At 40.4% G+C, this 18,935-nt stretch overlaps 1 protein-coding gene across 4 annotated transcripts in view; it reads left to right on the top strand.

The window, feature by feature from the left end:
* Positions 1-18,935, top strand: part of CENPI (centromere protein I) — a 60,955-nt gene that overhangs the window by 30,573 nt on the left and 11,447 nt on the right. For all 4 annotated transcript variants that reach the window (XM_056809386.1, XM_001374644.5, XM_007507786.3 and 1 more), the window contains exons 9-21: positions 1,846-1,935; positions 2,251-2,379; positions 2,597-2,767; positions 2,851-2,971; positions 3,225-3,316; positions 4,216-4,333; positions 4,431-4,495; positions 8,385-8,479; positions 11,571-11,703; positions 12,750-12,874; positions 14,052-14,100; positions 14,258-14,473; positions 18,701-18,742. In XM_056809386.1, the coding sequence (XP_056665364.1) occupies positions 1,846-1,935; positions 2,251-2,379; positions 2,597-2,767; positions 2,851-2,971; positions 3,225-3,316; positions 4,216-4,333; positions 4,431-4,495; positions 8,385-8,479; positions 11,571-11,703; positions 12,750-12,874; positions 14,052-14,100; positions 14,258-14,473; positions 18,701-18,742 (1,446 nt within the window). The remainder of the gene's footprint in view (positions 1-1,845; positions 1,936-2,250; positions 2,380-2,596; positions 2,768-2,850; positions 2,972-3,224; positions 3,317-4,215; positions 4,334-4,430; positions 4,496-8,384; positions 8,480-11,570; positions 11,704-12,749; positions 12,875-14,051; positions 14,101-14,257; positions 14,474-18,700; positions 18,743-18,935) is intronic.

The following is an 18,935-nucleotide window of genomic DNA, read 5'->3' as shown; positions in this document are numbered from 1 at the left end:
TAACCAAAATCATATTCATTATCTTTCTCCTTAATTTCTGCCTCCCTCCTACCTTTCCCTATTACTGTAGATGGTATCTCCATGTTCCCCGTCCCTTAGATTCACAATCCCATTGCCATTCTGAACTCCTCATCATCTCTCACTCACACCCCTCAGTATTCAGGCTGTTGCCTGGCTTGTTGATTTCACTTTGGTGACATTTTTCAAATATGCCCTCTTCTCTCTTCTGACACTACCACTACCCAGGAACAGGTCTTCATCTCCTTACTCCTGAACTGTTGTCTCTCCCTATTCTAGTCTGTCCTCCATTTAGCCACCAAAGTGATTTTTCTTTTTCTTTTTTTTTTTTATAAAAACCCTTACCTTCCGTCTTGGAGTCAATATTGTGTATTGGCTCCAAGGCAGAAGAGTGGTAAGGGCTAGGCAATGGGGGTCAAGTGACTTGCCCAGGGTCACACAGCTGGGAAGTGTCTGAGGCCAGATTTGAACCTAGGACCTCCCATCTCTAGGCCTAGCTCTCAACACACTGAGCTACCCAGCTGCCCCCCCAGTGATTTTTCTAAAGTCCCTTTCCAGCTATATGTTTCTCTCTCTCTCTCTCTCTCTCTCTCTCTCTCTCTCTCTCTCTCTCTCTCTCTCTCTCTCTCTCTCCCGCTTTCTTCTCAAAGACATATAAGAGCATGCTTGTGTGTGTGTGTGCGCGACACACGATGGAGTGCAAAATTCTCTACTTGGTTTCGAAAGTCCATCATAACCTTTTCCTTTCTCCCCCCCCCCCCCCCATCCCCAATGCTTCAATCTTCTTTCTCTCTGCCATGTACTCTTACATCCAGTGATACTTACCTCCTTACTGTCCCACAAATAAGACATGCTCTCTCAGCTCTGGCATTCTCTCTGGCAGTCCCCTATGCCTGGAACATACTGTCCTTATCTCCACTTCCTGGCTTTCTTGGCTTCTTCAGAGTCCAAACTCAAACCCCATCTTCTTTTTTTTTAATTTTTTTAACATTATTTTATTTGGTCATTTCCAAACATTATTCATTGGAAACAAAAATCATTTTCTTTTCCTCTCCCCCCGCCCCCCACCTCTCCCATAGCCGGCACATGATTCCACTGGGTATCACATGTTTTCTTGACTCGAACCCATTTCCGTGTTGTTGGTATTTGCTCTAGAGTGTTCATTTAGAGTCTCTCCTCAGTCATATCCCCTCAGCCCCTGTAGTCAAGCAGTTGCTTTTCTTTGGTGTTTTTACTCTCACAGTTTATCCTCTGCTTGTGGATAGTCAAACCCCATCTTCTAATGGGTGCCTTTCTCAACCCTCTTAATTCTAGTGCCTTTCCTCTGTTAATTATCTCCTATTTATTTTGTAAATAGATTCTTTGTACATATCTACTGGTTGTCTCACCTTTTGTGAGCTCCTTGAGGGCAGGGAATGTCTGGCTTTTTGTACTCCCAGGTGTTAGCATAGCACCTCATAAGTTTATTGACTGACAAGCTGCTGGTGGTGGTGGTGGTGGTGGTGGTGGTGGTGCTAGTTGTAGAATGACTCCCCATTGGTGGGCTGAAAGCATAGGTTGGGGAGAATAGACAGAAAAAAGACAAAAACAAGGAAGGAAGGAAGTAGTAAAGAGGTGTGTACTAGACATGGGTAGAATCCCCTGAACCCTTGCCTCACACTCTGGGTTTGTGTAAATACCATGTTGGTTATTCTTTGTCTAAGAATGTCAGCATCTGCTTAGTTATGCCATCTCCAGGGCGATTTTATGTCTGAGTTATCTTATTTCTGACATCCTTTTCAGGTTCTCTTATTGGGCATAGAATTAAAAAGTCTTTTTACATTGCAGGGAATTCAGCCTCATCTCCAGGCCTTGTTATCTTTGTATAAATCCTTTTGTCCCGACTTGGTTAGCATTTCTTTGCCTCAGAAAAGGAAGGTAAGAAGTTAAAGGAATGCTCTGTGCTGACATTGAGATGTGTGTTCTTTGGATTTAAGAATGGTCAAAAAAGTGTATGGAGAGTCACAAATTTGTAAGATTTGGTTGAGAAGAGATTTAATTACTTAGTGGGGAAAATATATATGTTATAGAAAATGGGGGCAAGAAAAATGATGTTCAGTTGATTTATGGGAGCTTAGCAAGTTTCATAACAAATAGGTTGTTGAATTGCAGTTTGGGCAGAGTTTTAGGATCTAGGCTGCCCTGCCTTCTGGCTTTGTTGGCTTCAAACCTGACAGGCTTCTTAATTTACAGTACTACTTTAAGAATACAGACAGCATCTGGCAGACAGCCGTCTATATTGTGAAGCAAAGAAATCAGTTACCCTCATTACCATCTGTGGAACTAAGTGTTGGCATATCTGCCAGCCAGCCTCAAAAAAGGGTAAGCATCTAAACCCCAAGTGATACAGAGACTTCTTCCCGAGCCAGTCTCCACCCCAACCTTCAAGTGATGAGGCTTAGTTAAATGTTCTTTCTGGTATCATTATTTGGTGCTTGATCACAATCACCCTAAAAGCCACTTTCATTCTGGTCTTTGTGTTTAAAGTTTGGAGCTAATCAGATTCTTTGAAGGGATTATGAGTTGTCTTTCTTCTTAGAAATGGAATTCTAGCTGCATTATACCAAAGCCCACCAGCAGTTTTACTGGCGAGAAAAAGCAGAAGGGTGGCTCTACCAGCCTGGATGTGATGTTTGGTGTACGGAAAACCTTTCCGGTAGAGCAGCTCCACATGTTCTCCCAACTCTTGGAGAACATTCAGAACATTCAGGTAAGTGATTAGGCCCTGTCCCAGCAGTTTTGACTGTCATTGTACCCGGGGACCCCTCCCTGTACACTGGATTTTGCTCACAGTTTCCATCCCAGATGTGCTCGGTGCTCAAGAACTCTTCTTTGTTGCACTATCTGAACTGTGTCCGAGATGAGACTGTCTGGCTGAGGCTTTATTACTGGATGAATCAAGTGTTAAAAGAAGGTAAGAAAGAAAACGATCTAAAGCCCTGGAAGAGAGGGAGCTAGATGGGCCCTGCTTCCCGGCAAGATCCTGGGCTGACCATCCACCAGGGTATTTGCTCTAAAGACCTGGTGCCAGCTGAGCTCACCTGTGGTTAGCATCTTAGATGTGGCCTATTTTCAGTTGGAGAAGAGGGGACTTGGGCTTCCCTTTGGGGATGGAGCTTTCCTTCAGTAACTGGATGCTTTCTTTCATTTGGGATCTGCTGCTCTAGGATGTACATGGTGCAAAGTCAGTAATTACACGACTGAAGAAGAGTTCAAGAGCTTTCTGGACATTGTTGGCAAGGCCCAGTGTTTCTTACAGGTGAGAACTGACTTTTTTCCTAGAGTTTTACAACTTTTCTAACTCTTGATTAGACTCTCATGATAATCAGTAAATGTTATTCATGTATAATTTGTTACTATAAAGTTTTCTTAAGGTATATGACTGTATTCTGGACAATGAGAGAGAGAGAGAGAGTGTGTGTGTGTTCATGTGTTCAAATACTTTGGATTAAAATCATGGTGAGTGCTATGGGATTGAACACTAAAATTTCTGTGTGAACCTAAACCACACTAGTTTAGTTAGTAGAAGAATCCTTTATATAGTTAGCATAGGTCTAGCACATTCTTTTTTTTTTAAGCACTATCTAATTTTTAATAAGAAGAAGCTATCTATTCATCCTAATATATATATATATATATATATATATATATATATATATATATATATATATATGAGATATATAATTTGTTGTAATTGCACCTGGACTAGATCTAATTAGAAGAATGTTTTCTAAAAATTGGGCTTTTCTTTACTATACTAAGAAGTATAGATTTGATCAGGGAATTGTGAAAGCAAGATCATCCATTCAGTCAGCAAACACTTAAGTGCAGGCCTACTTTGGGCCAAGTGGGATTGTCTTTTGGGAGACAGAGAGCTGTCCTCAAAGCTAGGAAGATCAAGGCCTGCTTGTAATACACAGTGACCTTGTGACTCTGGAAGTGTCACTTTAATCACTCCAGTGTGTTCATTTCTTAGCCCTGTCCAAGCCCAGCTGAAATTCAACCACCTTCAACTTGGTCTTCTTGTAAAACAACTGTCCCAAACAGTTGGCTGTGTTGATCCTGCTTTGCTCTTTACTCTTTCCAGGTGTCCTTGGACGCTTGGTATTTGATTAGCTTTTCTGGCCAAAGACTTTCTGAGCTTTGATTGTGTTTCAGGAGGGGTTTCCTTCCAGTGAGGTGTTCCTGTATAGGAGCCTCCCTTTATGGGATGGCACCTCTTGCCGGTCAGAATACCTGCAGCTTCTCAGCTGGCTTCCCTTGGGAAATTTCTCTGGTATGTAATAAGAAACTAGGGAACCTCTTTATAAATGAGGAAATGCTCACTGATATTTCCAAAAAGATAACTAACCCTCTGAATGCTTTTTCTTTAGAAATCAGGCCGCTTCTCTGTGACTCCCTGGCACCACTGTTCTTTACATCCTCCATTTTTCATAAGGTAAAATGACGAACTAATTATGTATGTTGGGTTGTTGCCAGTGGCCTGGTTTCCAAGCTCATGCTACCTTGCAGTATAAATAATGCCTATTTCCAAAGCATTGAGTGTATATATGTGTGTGTGTGTCCTTAGCAACTCATTCTTTGTATTTTAAGCCACTTTCTATTGGGGAGACCCTGAGGAGAAAATACAGGTGTTGGCTTAGTATCAGACACTAAATGAGATTCTGTTTATACTTGCCATATCAAGTGGGATTGGTGCTTTGCTCATATACCTATCATTTTCTTTTTCTTTCTTTTTTGCATTATTTTGAAAACCCTTGTCTTCAAAGTATGAGTTCCAAAGCAGAAGAGCTGTAAGGGCCAGACAATTGGAGTTAAGCAACTTGCCTGAGATCACACAGTTAAGAAGTGTCTGAATCTAGATTTGAACCCAGAACTTCCAGTCTCCAGGACTGGCTCTCTATCTGCTGAGCCACCTAGCTGTAACTGTCATTTTCATTGCCTGATCAATGGCCTTTATCCCATTTCTTTATTTACTCATTTTGCAATCTGAATTTTGTATTTTTCTGTAATTCTGGTCTAATTTGCATGGCCACCTCTTTATTCTTTTTCTGATTCCCTTTATATTTTCTCCAATTGACTCCAGTTTCCCCATAGCAGTAACAATCAATAATAACCTTTTGAAAAGCATTCACATACCAAATTTCATAAAACACTTCTCAGGTAAGTATAGCGTACATATTACTTGGATTTCTGGCAGTCTTTGTGTCCCAGGCTTAGACAATTTTTGAGCTGTGATATGAAGGCCCAAGGTTAGCTTCTCTTAAGTGTGTGTGTGTGTGTGGGGGGGGGGGTGTATCACATAAAACTTCATAGCTATGAGCAATCAGTACTTGCACTCCTTTGTGCTAGGCCCTATGCCAAGCACTGGGGTCTCACAAAGAGAAAAGACACACCTTCTTTAGTTAATCCAGAACACTCGTGGCAAACAAAAAACCAATACAGAGACTGAGGGGGATGTGGCACTTGAAGGAATACCAATAATCAAATCAGCCTCAATAAAGAATAGAATCTTAAATAAGAACCTTTGTTATTGAACATAGCAGAGCTAAAGAACAGAAAATAAATGAGGAATGCTTTCTTTTTTTTTTTTTAATATATTTTATTTGATCATTTCCAAGCATTAGAGGAATGCTTTCTTCATTGTTTTCTCCTTAGTCTCTGTGTCCCCTGTCCTGCCTGATGCCATACTAGGCATGTAGATGCTTAATGGTGGCATTTGTCCAAATGCTAGCTGTTCTTAAATTTTTATTAGGAAGGCCCTTGCCAGAGCTAACACAACATCAGAGAACCTAGGATCACCTCCATGCTGTAAAAAGGCATTGGAGGATTCCAGTGGAAAGGCGAAAACTGTCTTCTCCATTTGAACAATAAGGAAACCAAGGTTCAGAGTAGTGACTTCCCATGAGTCACCCAGCTGGGTGTCAGAGATGGCACTCAAATTCTGGTCCTCTGACTCCAAATTCACCATTCTTTGGGCCATATTACCTTTTCATGAACTCACAAAGCCTCCAGGGAGCCTGAATTTCAGGGTTGGATTTCCTCATTATAATAAAAATCAAAGCAATAAGAGAAAAATACATATTTAGAAATTTCTAGATTGTTAAGTAATCACTTCACAATTGAGTCCATGCAATTTTCTCACCTAGAAAATAAACCTTAGGGTTGAAGTGAAACTTGGCAACTCTCAGGTACAATTACATCCATACTGCTCCTTTCTACTCAGCTATTTTGTAAGTGGCCAGGCCTTAATTTCTACTCACAAAGGGTCTTTGGGAGAGGCAGCTGGCATAGTGCAACAGTGGACTCTGAGTCGGCAAAACCTTGGGTGAAAGCCCGCCTCTCCTACTTACAAGCTATGTGACCAGGAAGAAATCATTTAATCTCTCTAATCATCTGCCAGTTCCCTAGAACCTACCTGTTAAGACAGAGTGAGGCTGTGAGCTGCTTTAAGGGAATTATTACATGGAAATTTATATATGGATTGGAATTTGTTTGTGGCATTATGTATTATGTGGGAACATCCTCTAGCTATTAAGGAGTGTTGGTAATAATGGCATTCTAGAGGGAAGTTCCATCCCTATGATAAATTCAGTTTAAGTTTTAGATGAAGATATAAGATATTGGCAACAGGAAATGTACAAAATGGTCATAGTTATTAGGAATAAAGCTCCTATATGCTATATGGATATTGAATTCAAGAAGATCAGTAGTGGGATATGTTGTCATTCTTGACACTGGGAATTCCCTCCCCAAAAACAGCTCACAATCTCACTCTGTCTTAACAGGTAGGTTCTAGGGAGCTGGCAGATGATCAGAGAGATTAAATGATTTCTTCCTGGTCACATAGCTTGTAAGTAGGAGAGGCGGGCTTTCACCCAAGGTTTTGCCGACTCAGAGTCCACTGTTGCACTATGCCAGCTGCCTCTCCCAAAGACCCTTTGTGAGTAGAAATTAAGGCCTGGCCACTTACAAAATAGCTGAGTAGAAAGGAGCAGTATGGATGTAATTGTACCTGAGAGTTGCCAAGTTTCACTTCAACCCTAAGGTTTATTTTCTAGGTGAGAAAATTGCATGGACTCAATTGTGAAGTGATTACTTAACAATCTAGAAATTTCTAAATATGTATTTTTCTCTTATTGCTTTGATTTTTATTATAATGAGGAAATCCAACCCTGAAATTCAGGCTCCCTGGAGGCTTTGTGAGTTCATGAAAAGGTAATATGGCCCAAAGAATGGTGAATTTGGAGTCAGAGGACCAGAATTTGAGTGCCATCTCTGACACTCAACTGGGTGACTCATGGGAAGTCACTACTCTGAACCTTGGTTTCCTTATTGTTCAAATGGAGAAGACAGTTTTCGCCTTTCCACTGGAATCCTCCAATGCCTTTTTACAGCATGGAGGTGATCCTAGGTTCTCTGATGTTGTGTAAGCTCTGGCAGGGGTCCCCAAACTGGACAAACCTGGAATAGGGGCCCAATGATGTATTAAACATCTGTGTCTCAGTGCTCAGCCCAGCTCTGTGCAAAAGGGCTTCTTACTAGGCTGGCTACAGAATTATAAACTACTTAGCAACAATAGACTATATCCTAAGTTATCAAGTTATTGCAGTCTCTATTAATATTGACATGAAATCACTTATAGACTATTTCATGGAGTAGTTATAGAGACAGCGCCTTGTAAACTCTAAAGGGCTATCCATGTGGTCATGAGTAAGCCAGCACTATTCCAAGTAGTGTAGATGAATACACAAGCATCAGGTTGCTTTCAAGTAGTGGAGAAACAGTTTGTTCAAGTTGGAGAGACCAAGCAAACCCTGTGGGACAAGTGATGAGAAAATAAGTGATCCCTGGGAAGATGTTGCCCATCATTTCAGTAGGGGTCTAGAGAAGGCTAGAGCAGCATGAGCTTTGAGTGTCTTTAGTTATTTGATGTACCAGCAAAGCGAAAATTATTCATTATCATTCTTTGTAAGATTATTATTTGATTATTAAGTATTAATCTGTATAAGGGAGAACTAGAACCAGTGGACCAGGGTTACAAGGAGATAAATTTCTAACAACCAGTGCTCTTAAGTGAACAGGCTTCCCTTCAGAAGTTGTCAGCTTCCTCCCCTTATGAGAAGTATTTGAGCAGCAACTGATGGCCATTCGTTTATTCAACAAGTATCTTTTCAGGGTGTTGTTGTAGGAGGGATTCTTGCCTTGGGAGAAAGGTTGCCCTGGATGTTCAAGTCCTGCAATGGCTGTGCTTGACCTGCTGAGCTGAGATATCAGAGCAGGGAAGAGCTGTATGTATAACAGGTTTTTTTCTTTGCCTCCTTTAGTGTAGCGTTCTTTATAGTCTGAAACAACTGCTGCAGAACTGGCTTTTGAGGTATGCTATGAGGGCCAACGTGAAGACCATGATGAGCACTTCTTCGTAAGTTCTTTCCCCACCCCCCATAAGGGATGCTGGGGACTGAGGAAGGGAGGGGTGCCTATCCAGAACCAGGCCTGAGGCCTGAGGCTTCCATGTACTTAGTGACATGGTGCAAATAAAGTATTGCCTCAGTGGTTTACTGTCTGCCCCTACAGTCCTCTGGCATTAAGTTTAGTTGTTTTTTTTCTTATTACATAAAGGAACAATACCTCTTTGGAGTCTTTTTTAAATTTTTTATTTTATTTTCCTAATTACATATAACAACCATTTTTATATTTTTGAAGTCTTAAATAATTTTAAGTTGTGTAGCAAGCAAGTTAAAAGCCCAGGATCAAACTGGTTCATAACAACTCTTCATGCATTCAGGTTATCCCAATTTGAATAAAGATAATTCTGATTATACCTGGAGAAGACCCTCTAAGCCTGTGATGGCAAACCTGTGGCACGCTTGTCAAAGAGGGTATGCAGAGCACACTCTGTGCACACCTGAGCACCGTCCCTTGCTAGAGTTCCTTACTAGAAAGGCAGAGCAACTTGGGTGGGTGGAGCTGCTTCCTTCCCCCTATCCACCATGCCTGAGGACATCTTATTATATCACCTCCCCCCCTCTGCCCAGCAGCCCAATGGGAGTGCTTTCTCTCTCCCCTGTGTGGGGAAAGGAGGATGGGGCCATAGCACATGGTCTCTAAAAGGTTCACCATTACTACTTTAATCTATTTGGGTAGCATCCTCTTTAATTTGCTCCCTTAGAATAGTAAGTACTGCCTGTGATATGCTTCATTCTCCTGGTAATAGGAAAAACCCAATTTTTTCAAGATTTTATGTTTCAACCCCAAAAGCTTTAACTTGAAGTCATTTTGTCTTTTGAGCCATATTCTTAGTTCAGACTTAACACAAACCAGATTCAGAAGTCATTTTTCATCAAAAGTAGTTGGAGTGGTACTCTATGCTTGAGGAGGTTTAGAAAGACAGCTGGACAATTGATTTAAAAATTGTTTTAGTCATTATTGCATTCCACGGTGCTTCTCTTCTCTACTTTAGGTAGGGACATGAAGAGTTAATAGGCAGGCATGCCTTCTATAATGATGTTTAAATGCTTAAGTTTCCATAAAAAAAGTCATCAAAATTTATCTTTGTATCCGTGATCTTCCTTTTGCTTTGGATCTTAGGAGCTCAAAAAATGGAGGATTGATTTTTTCATATTTTCTTTCAGAAAAAAATTGGAAACTTAAAAAAAATCACTATTTATACTTTTAAGCATGTAAATTTTTTTCCCTAAAACTCTAAATCAATAATTACAAAATCTGAGCTACTTTCCCAGTATTATTAATTCTTGACCCATATATGCTGCCAGTTTTATAAATATTCATTTCATCTCTATTGTAGAGATGAGAGGGAGATAACTTGGTATAGTAGGTAGATTGCTGAGCTTGGAGCCAGGGAGACAAGAGTTCGTATGCCTCTGATATTTACTAGCTAGCTATATATAACCCTGGGTAAATGTCTTGATCTCTGTGCTTTGGGCAGCTCTTTGGGACTTAACCTACTAATTCATAGACACCTGGGATCTGGGTTGGTAGAGGGAATTTCCACACAGGAAGTTCCCTGAGCTGAGGAAAACACAGTCTTCTAACATCCTTTGAGTATCCTATTCCCTGCAGAGCCTATTACATGCAAGTCATTGTTTTCATCAGATCAATTAAGTCTTCCTTGTCACTTAGAGAATAAGGACAATGTGGACTTGGAATTGGGACTTTTTTTGATGTTTCTCTTCTGTCAGGTAGATAGATGGCTCTAGGCCAGAACCTACAGAAGAGGATTGATGGAACTGTGGGTCCCACAGGCTATAGATAGATCCTCATACTATTATCTGACTTTTTGCAAAGCCATACCTCCATAACTCATTTTAGCACTACTTTGGCATCAGCACGGACACATTGGTTACTTTGCCATTTTGCATAGATTCAACCTTCCTGCATTAAGTCCACTTCCCAAATGAAGATTTCATTCACCAGATTGTTTCCAACTTCAAATGTAATCTCAGCCAGGTCAGTATAGATGGAAGAATATCTATGATGAGTTATAAAAGCTAAAATAAGTTAGGCTGAGAAGAATTTAGATCATAATAGTTTCTGATCTTTGGCAGGAAGAGAGAAGCCAAAGACCGGACTAAATCACTATTGAAGTACCTGCCAAAAGTGTTCAGTTTGAGTAAAGGTTTTTACAACTTCTGTAACTCAGGAGGGCAAGCTGAAAAGGTTACATAATACTGCTTTTGTTGTTGAAATTGGTGCACTTTGGCCTTTTGGCCTTTCCAATCCATATGTTCTAATGCTGATGTCTTGTGAGGTGACAGCCATCTGAGCCTGTGGATTTCCTTGGTGTTGGGAAGTCTACCAAGGCAAATCAGAGATTTTTGCCCAACTTGGAGTCTTTGAGGATCATTTGGGATACTGCAGTGCTAAGTTAGGCGATTTGTGCAGGGTCATATAAGCAGTGTAAGTTAAAGGTGGAAGAAACTGGAGCCCACACCTTCCTGATTCTTGGCACCTATTCTCTATCAGCATTGTAGAGAAAAGAAATCTTTATTTAATGTTAATGTTGATTGTTTTAAACTTCTCTTTTGGATTAAACAGTTCATATTTGTCCTGGTTTATTTTAATCATTTTCTGTCTCAGATTCTATTCTCACAAACTTAAGTTTTCTTCTCATGTATTTTGCATAGACGTTATCACTTGCATAGTCTGTTGATAATGAGTGCTAAGCACTTATCAAGTACCAACTATGTGCTCAGGGCTACATAGATTGGAGAATTCAACCCAATTTGCTAGCCTAGGGTGATAGGAGTTCCAGCCTATCTGGAGCCTGGTCCCATTTTTCATTGCCATCCAGCCTAGGAGCTGTGTGACCTAGGAACTGATTTTCAGGGCTTTCATGGAGCGTACTCCCTCCCTTATATTTGCTCTACATAGACCTTTCAAGGTTTGTAAACATGCATGTAGCAACTTTTGCCCCATTCTATACAGAATAGCTTGTTATTTAAAGAGTTTGGGTTATGCTCGTGTGTGAATCAAGTGCTTTCTGGTTATAGGCACACTACCCTGAATGTAGTGAACTCTGTGAGTGAGCTGATCTCCTTCGTAGGATGGCTGTCCACAAATGCTCTGCGCTTGGAAGAACACAGTAGTTTCTTGTTTCATTTTGTTTTGGATTTCTTTGAGACAGTAAGAATTCCATTCTGTATGATCAATTCTTATATAATATCTATGCATTTTAATGATCTATTGTTTAAATGTTCTCTGCAATCAGTGCTTCTAGGTGGTAGTGGTTCATATGAATATAATTTAAACCAATTGATGTTTTTGATACTATATACTTCTGAAGAATTATGTAATACCACAGAAATAAAAAGGGAAGTGGATGTCTTTTCTTGCTACAGAATTAGCCCTATTCAGATCTTTGGTATACTTGATAATGATCCCTGTCTCCTATACCCAGATTCTAATTTCTCCAAGTCTTAACTGTTTTTACCTTAGACCCCTCTGGCCCATTAGGATCTTTCAAACTTGCTGTCATTACAAAGTTGGTCCTCCAGGGGGCAGCTGGGTAGCTCAGTGGATTGAGAGCCAGGCCTGGAGACAGGAGGTCCTGGGTTCAAATGTGGCCTCATACATTTCCCAGCTGTGTGACCCTGGGCAAGTCACTTGACCCCCATTGCCTAGCCGTTACCATTCTTCTGCCTTGGAGCCAATACATAGTATGTATTGGCTCCAAGACGGAAGGTAAGGGTTTAAAAAAACAAAACAAAAACAACAACAACAAAGTTTGTCCTCCATTTGGAAATACTGAATGTTTCCAGGCTTTTATGGATCCCCTCTTTTTATCAGAAGTAATTTTTGTCTGGTATCTTATTTGCTTTTTAATGTATCAGATTAGCTAGCTGTTAGCATGTGCTAGAATGTATGAATGGCCTTCACTCTCCTGACCCCCCTAGCCTCTCATGGAATTTGTTACATAGTCTTCTGGGGATGATTCCCTAACCTAGCTTTTGACTAATCAGGTAGAAAGTCAAATCACTAGGTGAGAGGGCAGGTTTATAGTTTCCTACTTGTTCTATGAAGATGGTCGACTTTTGAACTAATGGAGTAATGGCTTTTAATATTATAATAAGCAATGAGTAAATACTGTTTTATTTTACAAAAATGATATTTTTATTATTCTTGATTGAGAACTGGAGAGTAATATCTAATGATATCCTTGTTCCCTAAAGGTCTCTGACATGTACCTGAATTATAACCTTCCATTAGTGGTGATATTTCCATGTGGAGTCTTCTATCCAGCACTACTTACCTTCGACTCCATCACCCTCAACCATCTGTGTTATATTATGTACAGGTATACATCCTTTTCTAAATTCTAAGGACAATTCCATCTTAATGTTAGTAATCCATTCACAATTTTTGTTGCCTTCTGCCAGGGTCTTTGTAATAACAGAGGGGAAACGGCATTTTGGGGGCATTATTATCCAGTATTTTGTTGCCAGTGGCATATTATAGCATCAGTATTGGCTTTGTGATCCATAATTGCACTCTGAATAACTCTTCAAGTTGTGTGCTTTTTTTGTTGAGCTGTACTAATGCATGTCATTCTTCTTAAAATTTTATTTTTATTGATATCTTTTGTTTTGACAATACCTTCATTTCTGAGTGGAAGCTTCTTTTTGTCCCATCTAGTGAGCCATCCCTTTTATCAAGGAATCACAAAGGAAAGGGAGAAAATGCCATTTAGAAAAGCCATCACTTTCCAACTCACACCGTCCCACTTCAGTCCCAAAGGGATAGAAGTGCATTTGGAGACAAGCTTGGTTATTACAATTGTAGTGTTTGCTTGCTTTATTCCCATCTACATCATTTCATGGTGTGTATATATTGTTCTCCTGGTTCTGACCTACTCTGCTCTGCATCTGAGCCTAAGAGTATATATACCCTATGCTTCTCTGAATTCTTTTTTTTTTAAATTTCATTTCTTTGGTGGTATACCCAGTGTTCCATGACCACATGTAATGTTCATATGTCACATTTGACTTAGCCATTCCCCATCAATAGGCATCTTCTTTGTTTCCAGTTCTTTGCTACTTCAAAAAGTACTGTTATACATATTTTGTGATTCCTGGGGAAGGGGTAGGCTCACATTATTTATCATGGCTTCCTATTCCTTCATTTAAACCTAGATTTTCCTTTTTTAAAAATCATCCTGAGATAACTATACTCAACTGAGCTCTTAGCTCTGCCCATTCAGCTATATGGGACTAGATCCAGTACTCCCTCTCCCTATCTGATGGCAGTATTTGTCCTCTGTCTACCTCCTTCTCTAGCTTAGGCCATGAAGAGGGAGAATGACTCTGTACTAGCCACCAATCGCCTTTGAACTTATATTAGCATTTATTCCTCCAGAAGAGTGTAGCAATCTCATAGCAGGGAGGTAAAAATGTTATCCAAACAGTTGCCTATATACTGTTGCTAATATTCATTCCTATTACCACTTAACATTTTGTGGTTGCTGTTCCTTTTAGGTATCGTGTCAACTTGACGGCTGCCAAGGAAAATGATGTGATACGCCAGGTACTGAGGGTAGACTGGTGCTTTCAGATCTTTTGTTAATAACTGAGCATGACCTTATTGGGTGTCCAAGTTGGTCAGGATAACAGAGGTGTAGTTGGAAAGGAGGTGAAAGCTTATCACATTCTGGGTGACAAAATTTTTTCCCTGCCCCACTTAGGAAAGGCAGAAGTTCAACAAGACCTACCAAAAGTTTAATGAATATGTGACTGCTTTGGTGGACTGCCTGTGGACATCCACAGCCTTTGAAAAAGACCACTTTCTCTACATAGATCCTGAGATTATGAAAAAAACTAAAATAAAGGACTATAAGAAGAGTTTAAATCTAACAAATCATCCAGCCTTACTAGTCTATTCCATCTACTTTCTGCTTCAGGTAAGAGCACATAAGGATTCCTGAATTACTTACTTTGTGCTATCTTGAAAACATTTTCATGCTTTCTTATTACCTCATTTTTTTGGCTTTTTAAAATTAGTTATCCCATAATTTATGGCTGTAAGAACAGTGGGCCAAATGGTCTCTTGGGGGTTTTGGTTCAGAGGATAAGCTACTCTGAGAAACTTATTCCTTTCAAGTATTGTGCTGAACCTGTATTAGAGGGACTTTGAATTGGCTGCAGGGTAGTGTCACACCTTCAAATCCCCCTACAGTCTCCTTTTCAAGTCCTTCTCCATGCAGCTTTCCTTACTCATTCTCAGTGGTTCCATTCTCCTCAGAACTCCCCTAGCCCAGGTAGCTTGTCGGATAATATTTGTGCTGTTGCTTACCATAATGTTGTTAGGTTATAAAGTCCTTCAAGGCAAATCACAGGCTCCTAGTTCTCAAGTCACAAGGCCCCGTAGAGGTCATCTAGTCCAACTCCCACAAGCAAACTGAGGCACAGAGGGGTGAAATGATTGCTCTGTCTTCTGCTTCTCTTTTATTTCCCAAAATATAGTAGGGCTCCTCTATCTGCAGGGGATATGTTCCAAGATCTACTACAGATAGCTGAGACTATGGATATAAGCTAACACCTGCTAACCCCCCATGACCATGGATCCAAGCACACTCTCCGCCACCCGTCCCTTTCCCCAAAAATGAAAGTGGAAACAGAAAAGGCCACTGCCAGGGGCATCCTGCTGCTGTGGATGGACTTCTGGTGCTTCATGGGTGAACCTCTAGCACTTTGGGTTGACCATAGATAACTGACTCTGTCTAAATAGCAGGCTTTGATTGATAAATGCAAAACACTAGTGATAAATGACATGTGCCAGGTAACTTCAGGATAGCCGAACCCACTGGAAAGGAATGCAGTGAGTTGCTATTGCATCAGAAGGCCTGACAGTTGTGAAAAATTAAGAGCAATATAGGAAAACTTGGATTGCATGGTACAGAGTAAAGAAATGCAAATCAAAGAATGACGTACACAGCTACTAAAAAGAGTCACCACAAAGTAAAGACTGTGGTCTTTAAAAAGCAGCAATTCTGAGGGCATGTAGAAGTCAGTGTTGGTACTGTAATAGCAAAGCTGAAAGAAGCCAGTCTTTATTTTCTGTCACCATTTGAGAAATGACAGAAGTGGGAAGGAACAGGTACGTACCAGGCCCAATCATTCCACGGGGTTTTCTATAACAGCAGTTGAGGAGAGATGAACGCATTGTTTAACTGTTTAGGAAATTTCTTTCAAAATGAACTATGTTAATTAAAAAAATAGCACCTCTTTGAGTGCAGGCCAACAGACTTTTTGCTTTGGGACCATCATTCACTCTTCACTTTCACTAACTAATTCCACCTAGGCAGTCAGTTGCTAAGGCCAGTCCATTAGCACTATAAAATCTTTCACATCTATCTCTTTCTCTCTACCCACTCAGCCACCACTGTAATTTGGGCCCTTTACATTTCGCACCAGAGACAACTACTACAAGAGTCATCTAATCGGCCTCCCTGCTAGTCTCCTGTTATCAGTCCATTCTCTCTGCAGTTGCTTAAGGAAATAGTGCTGGATGATTCAAATATTTCATCAGAGACTGGTTCTTTTTCTAGCTCTAGATGGCACTGTTCTTTAACAAATGAGAAACCTACTTTTTGCAGTTGTTAACAGGTGGTTCCATGTGGGCTAAGAAAATGTTAGGCCTTAATGCTAATAAATCTTCTAAGAGGGCTGCCTTTGAACTTCTATCACCTAGAACTTAACTATTGTATACCTTAATTCTAGGGGCAGCGTAAAAGGTATGTGGCTTCATTAATAGGGGCTCCTGATGATTTCATTTTGGTCCTTTTTAATCAGCACTGAATAATCCCTGGAGATGTACAGGCTAACTGCTTCTCAGAACAGGACTTAGTAGAGCAGCAACCTAAAAGCCTAGCTAATTTTTCTGGGCTTCAAAAAATGAGTTACCTCATCAGCAAATGGTGGGAATTGTTCAAATCCTTGAGGGGCCTAAGGTTTTGGATATCTTGTTACTCCAGGCCCCCAATTCAGTTATTGACAAGCATTTAGTAAGCTCCGACTATGTGCTGTGTTTTATGTTGGGTGCTAGGGGCACAGCACCACAAGTATTCACAGTTCCTACCCTTGGTGTACTGAATGTTTATCAAGGAAGAATTTGTGTGTCTGAAGGTGTGAGAGAGAAAACCTAATCCATACCAAATAAATCAAAGTCATTCAAGGAGTAATGGAACGCACTAGCATCTGGGGTAAGGTAGGGAGCAAGTATTTGGTGGTGGTGCCTACGCTGACCTCTACAGGAAGCAAGAGATCCTGAGAGAGGGACATGAGGATGGAGTACTTTCCAGGCATGGAGGGAATAGTCAGTGCAAAGGCAGCATAGTGGGAGATGGAGTATTCTATGTGAGGGCACAGCAAAGCAGCCTATTTTGGCTGGACAGTCAGCTGCATAATGGGAAATGATGCCTGATGATTTTGTAAAGGGTTACCAGAGTTTGTATTTGTGGAGGTAGCAGGGAGTTACTGACATTTGAGTCTAGCCAACTGACTTGGTTAGATCTTTACTTTAGGAAAACATCTCTAACAGCCATATAGAGAATGGATTGAAAAGGAGAGGCTAGCAGGAAGGCCAGTGAGGGGGCTGTTGTAATCATCCGTGGGTGAGAGATGTGAAGGCCCTGAGTTAGAGTGGTGGCTATGAGTCGACAGAAGGACACCGATGTGGGAGACTTTGTAGTACTAGAATGGACCAGACTTGGCATGTGATTAGCTATGTGGGGTGAGAGAGAGTGAGGAATCCATGCATGGCTGAAGTTGTGCGCCTCAGTAACTAGAAGGATATGGATTCCTCTAACAAAAACAAGGAACTTCAGAAATGGAACAGATTTTGCTAAAAATTCTGAGGAGTTCTATTCTGAACATGATAAATTTGGGATAACATCCCATTCAAAATATTCAAGAATCATTTGGGGGTGTAAGACTAGAAATCATGACAGAATAGATAGGAAAGAGCCAAAATCAGAGGGGGGATTCGTGTGACAGCAAACATCAAGAAGTAACTAGGATCAAACATATAAATGGGTCAGAGGGTTGGCCTTGGCAAGATGTGCTGCCTTTTCATCAGACTAAAAGAAGAGAAAATGGTGATGATATTAAGGGGGGGGGGGTGAGATTTAGAAAAGTGGCCATTCATAGTGAATAGGCTCTTTTTAGTGTAGAATAAGTCAATGAGAGCAGTAAGGGATGGTGTAAGAAGGCTTGAGGAAAGAAAGGGTTTGAAAAAGTTGCTTTAGGAAGTTCTATAGAAAATCAATTCAGGAGGGAGGAGTAAATGGATTGCCTTGCTGCTTTGAAGGCTCAGTTGGATAATAGAAATTTGTACTGAACCCAGTCAATCTGGTTGAATAATTCCTGGATCCCAACATTGCCTTTAAACCTTTATCATCAAATATTCATTTGTTACCTATTCAGCTCCAGACCATCTGATGCTGACCTCTGCTTTCACAAAATCACAGCAAAAGTGGTAGCATTTCTTTTTCCCTATCATTTCTCTTCCATTTAGTTTGTCTTCAAGACTTAAAGATGGAAAACTAGGAAAGCTGAAGTTAATGTCCAAGAGGAACCCCAAGAAAGTCAAAGGTTTCCCAGAAGCTAAAACAAAGAAGGGAAGCTAGGTGGTGCAGTGGATAGAGTGCCAGGTCTGGAGTCACCAAGACCTGAGTTCAAATGTGACCTCAGAACCCGATTTGCTGCCATTTCTTTGTCTGTAAAATGAGCTGGAGAGAAGGAAATGGCTAACCACCCTAGTATTTTTGCCAAGAAGACTCATCATAGGGTCATAAAGAATCAGATACAATTGAATGACAGCAAAACAAGCAATAGCTTGGGAAACTTCAATTTTCTTTTTTTTTTTAGTGCTAGATTGATCTCTTTCATATTTATATTACTAATTTTGACACCACATTGAATTCTCCTTTGTAATAAAGGAAATCATGAGCACCTGAATCAAAGTATGTGAAAAGAGATGCTACTTTCAGATCCAGTAAGGCCCCGCCTCTCTGCCTGTTTCATTCGCTGTTCTTGGAGATCTTCAGTGGTTTTTAAGTAACTGAAAATTTGAGAAGACTCAATTAATTTTCCTGTAATTTAGCTAACACTATTTTCTCCTCTTTAAGGGATGGCCGGGAGAAAAGGAGCTTGCTTTGGGTACCATTCAGGTAAATATTCAAAGAAATTCCAAATTCTAAAAATTGCATCACCTTTCTCAGAGGTCTCTTTAAAATGTTTTCTTGATTTTGTTTAATTTTTTTATTTCCTAATTTTATTCTGCCAATATGTCTCCCCCTCACTTCTCATACTCTGCTTCTTCCCCTCTCTTTATCCAAGAGAAGATTTTCTTGTATTAAAAAA

This window comes from Monodelphis domestica, chromosome X (genome assembly GCF_027887165.1).
Source record: "Monodelphis domestica isolate mMonDom1 chromosome X, mMonDom1.pri, whole genome shotgun sequence".
Lineage (NCBI taxonomy): Eukaryota > Metazoa > Chordata > Mammalia > Didelphimorphia > Didelphidae > Monodelphis > Monodelphis domestica.
The sequence above is the reverse complement of the archived record's forward strand: the minus strand, read 5'-3'. Positions and strand labels throughout refer to the sequence as shown.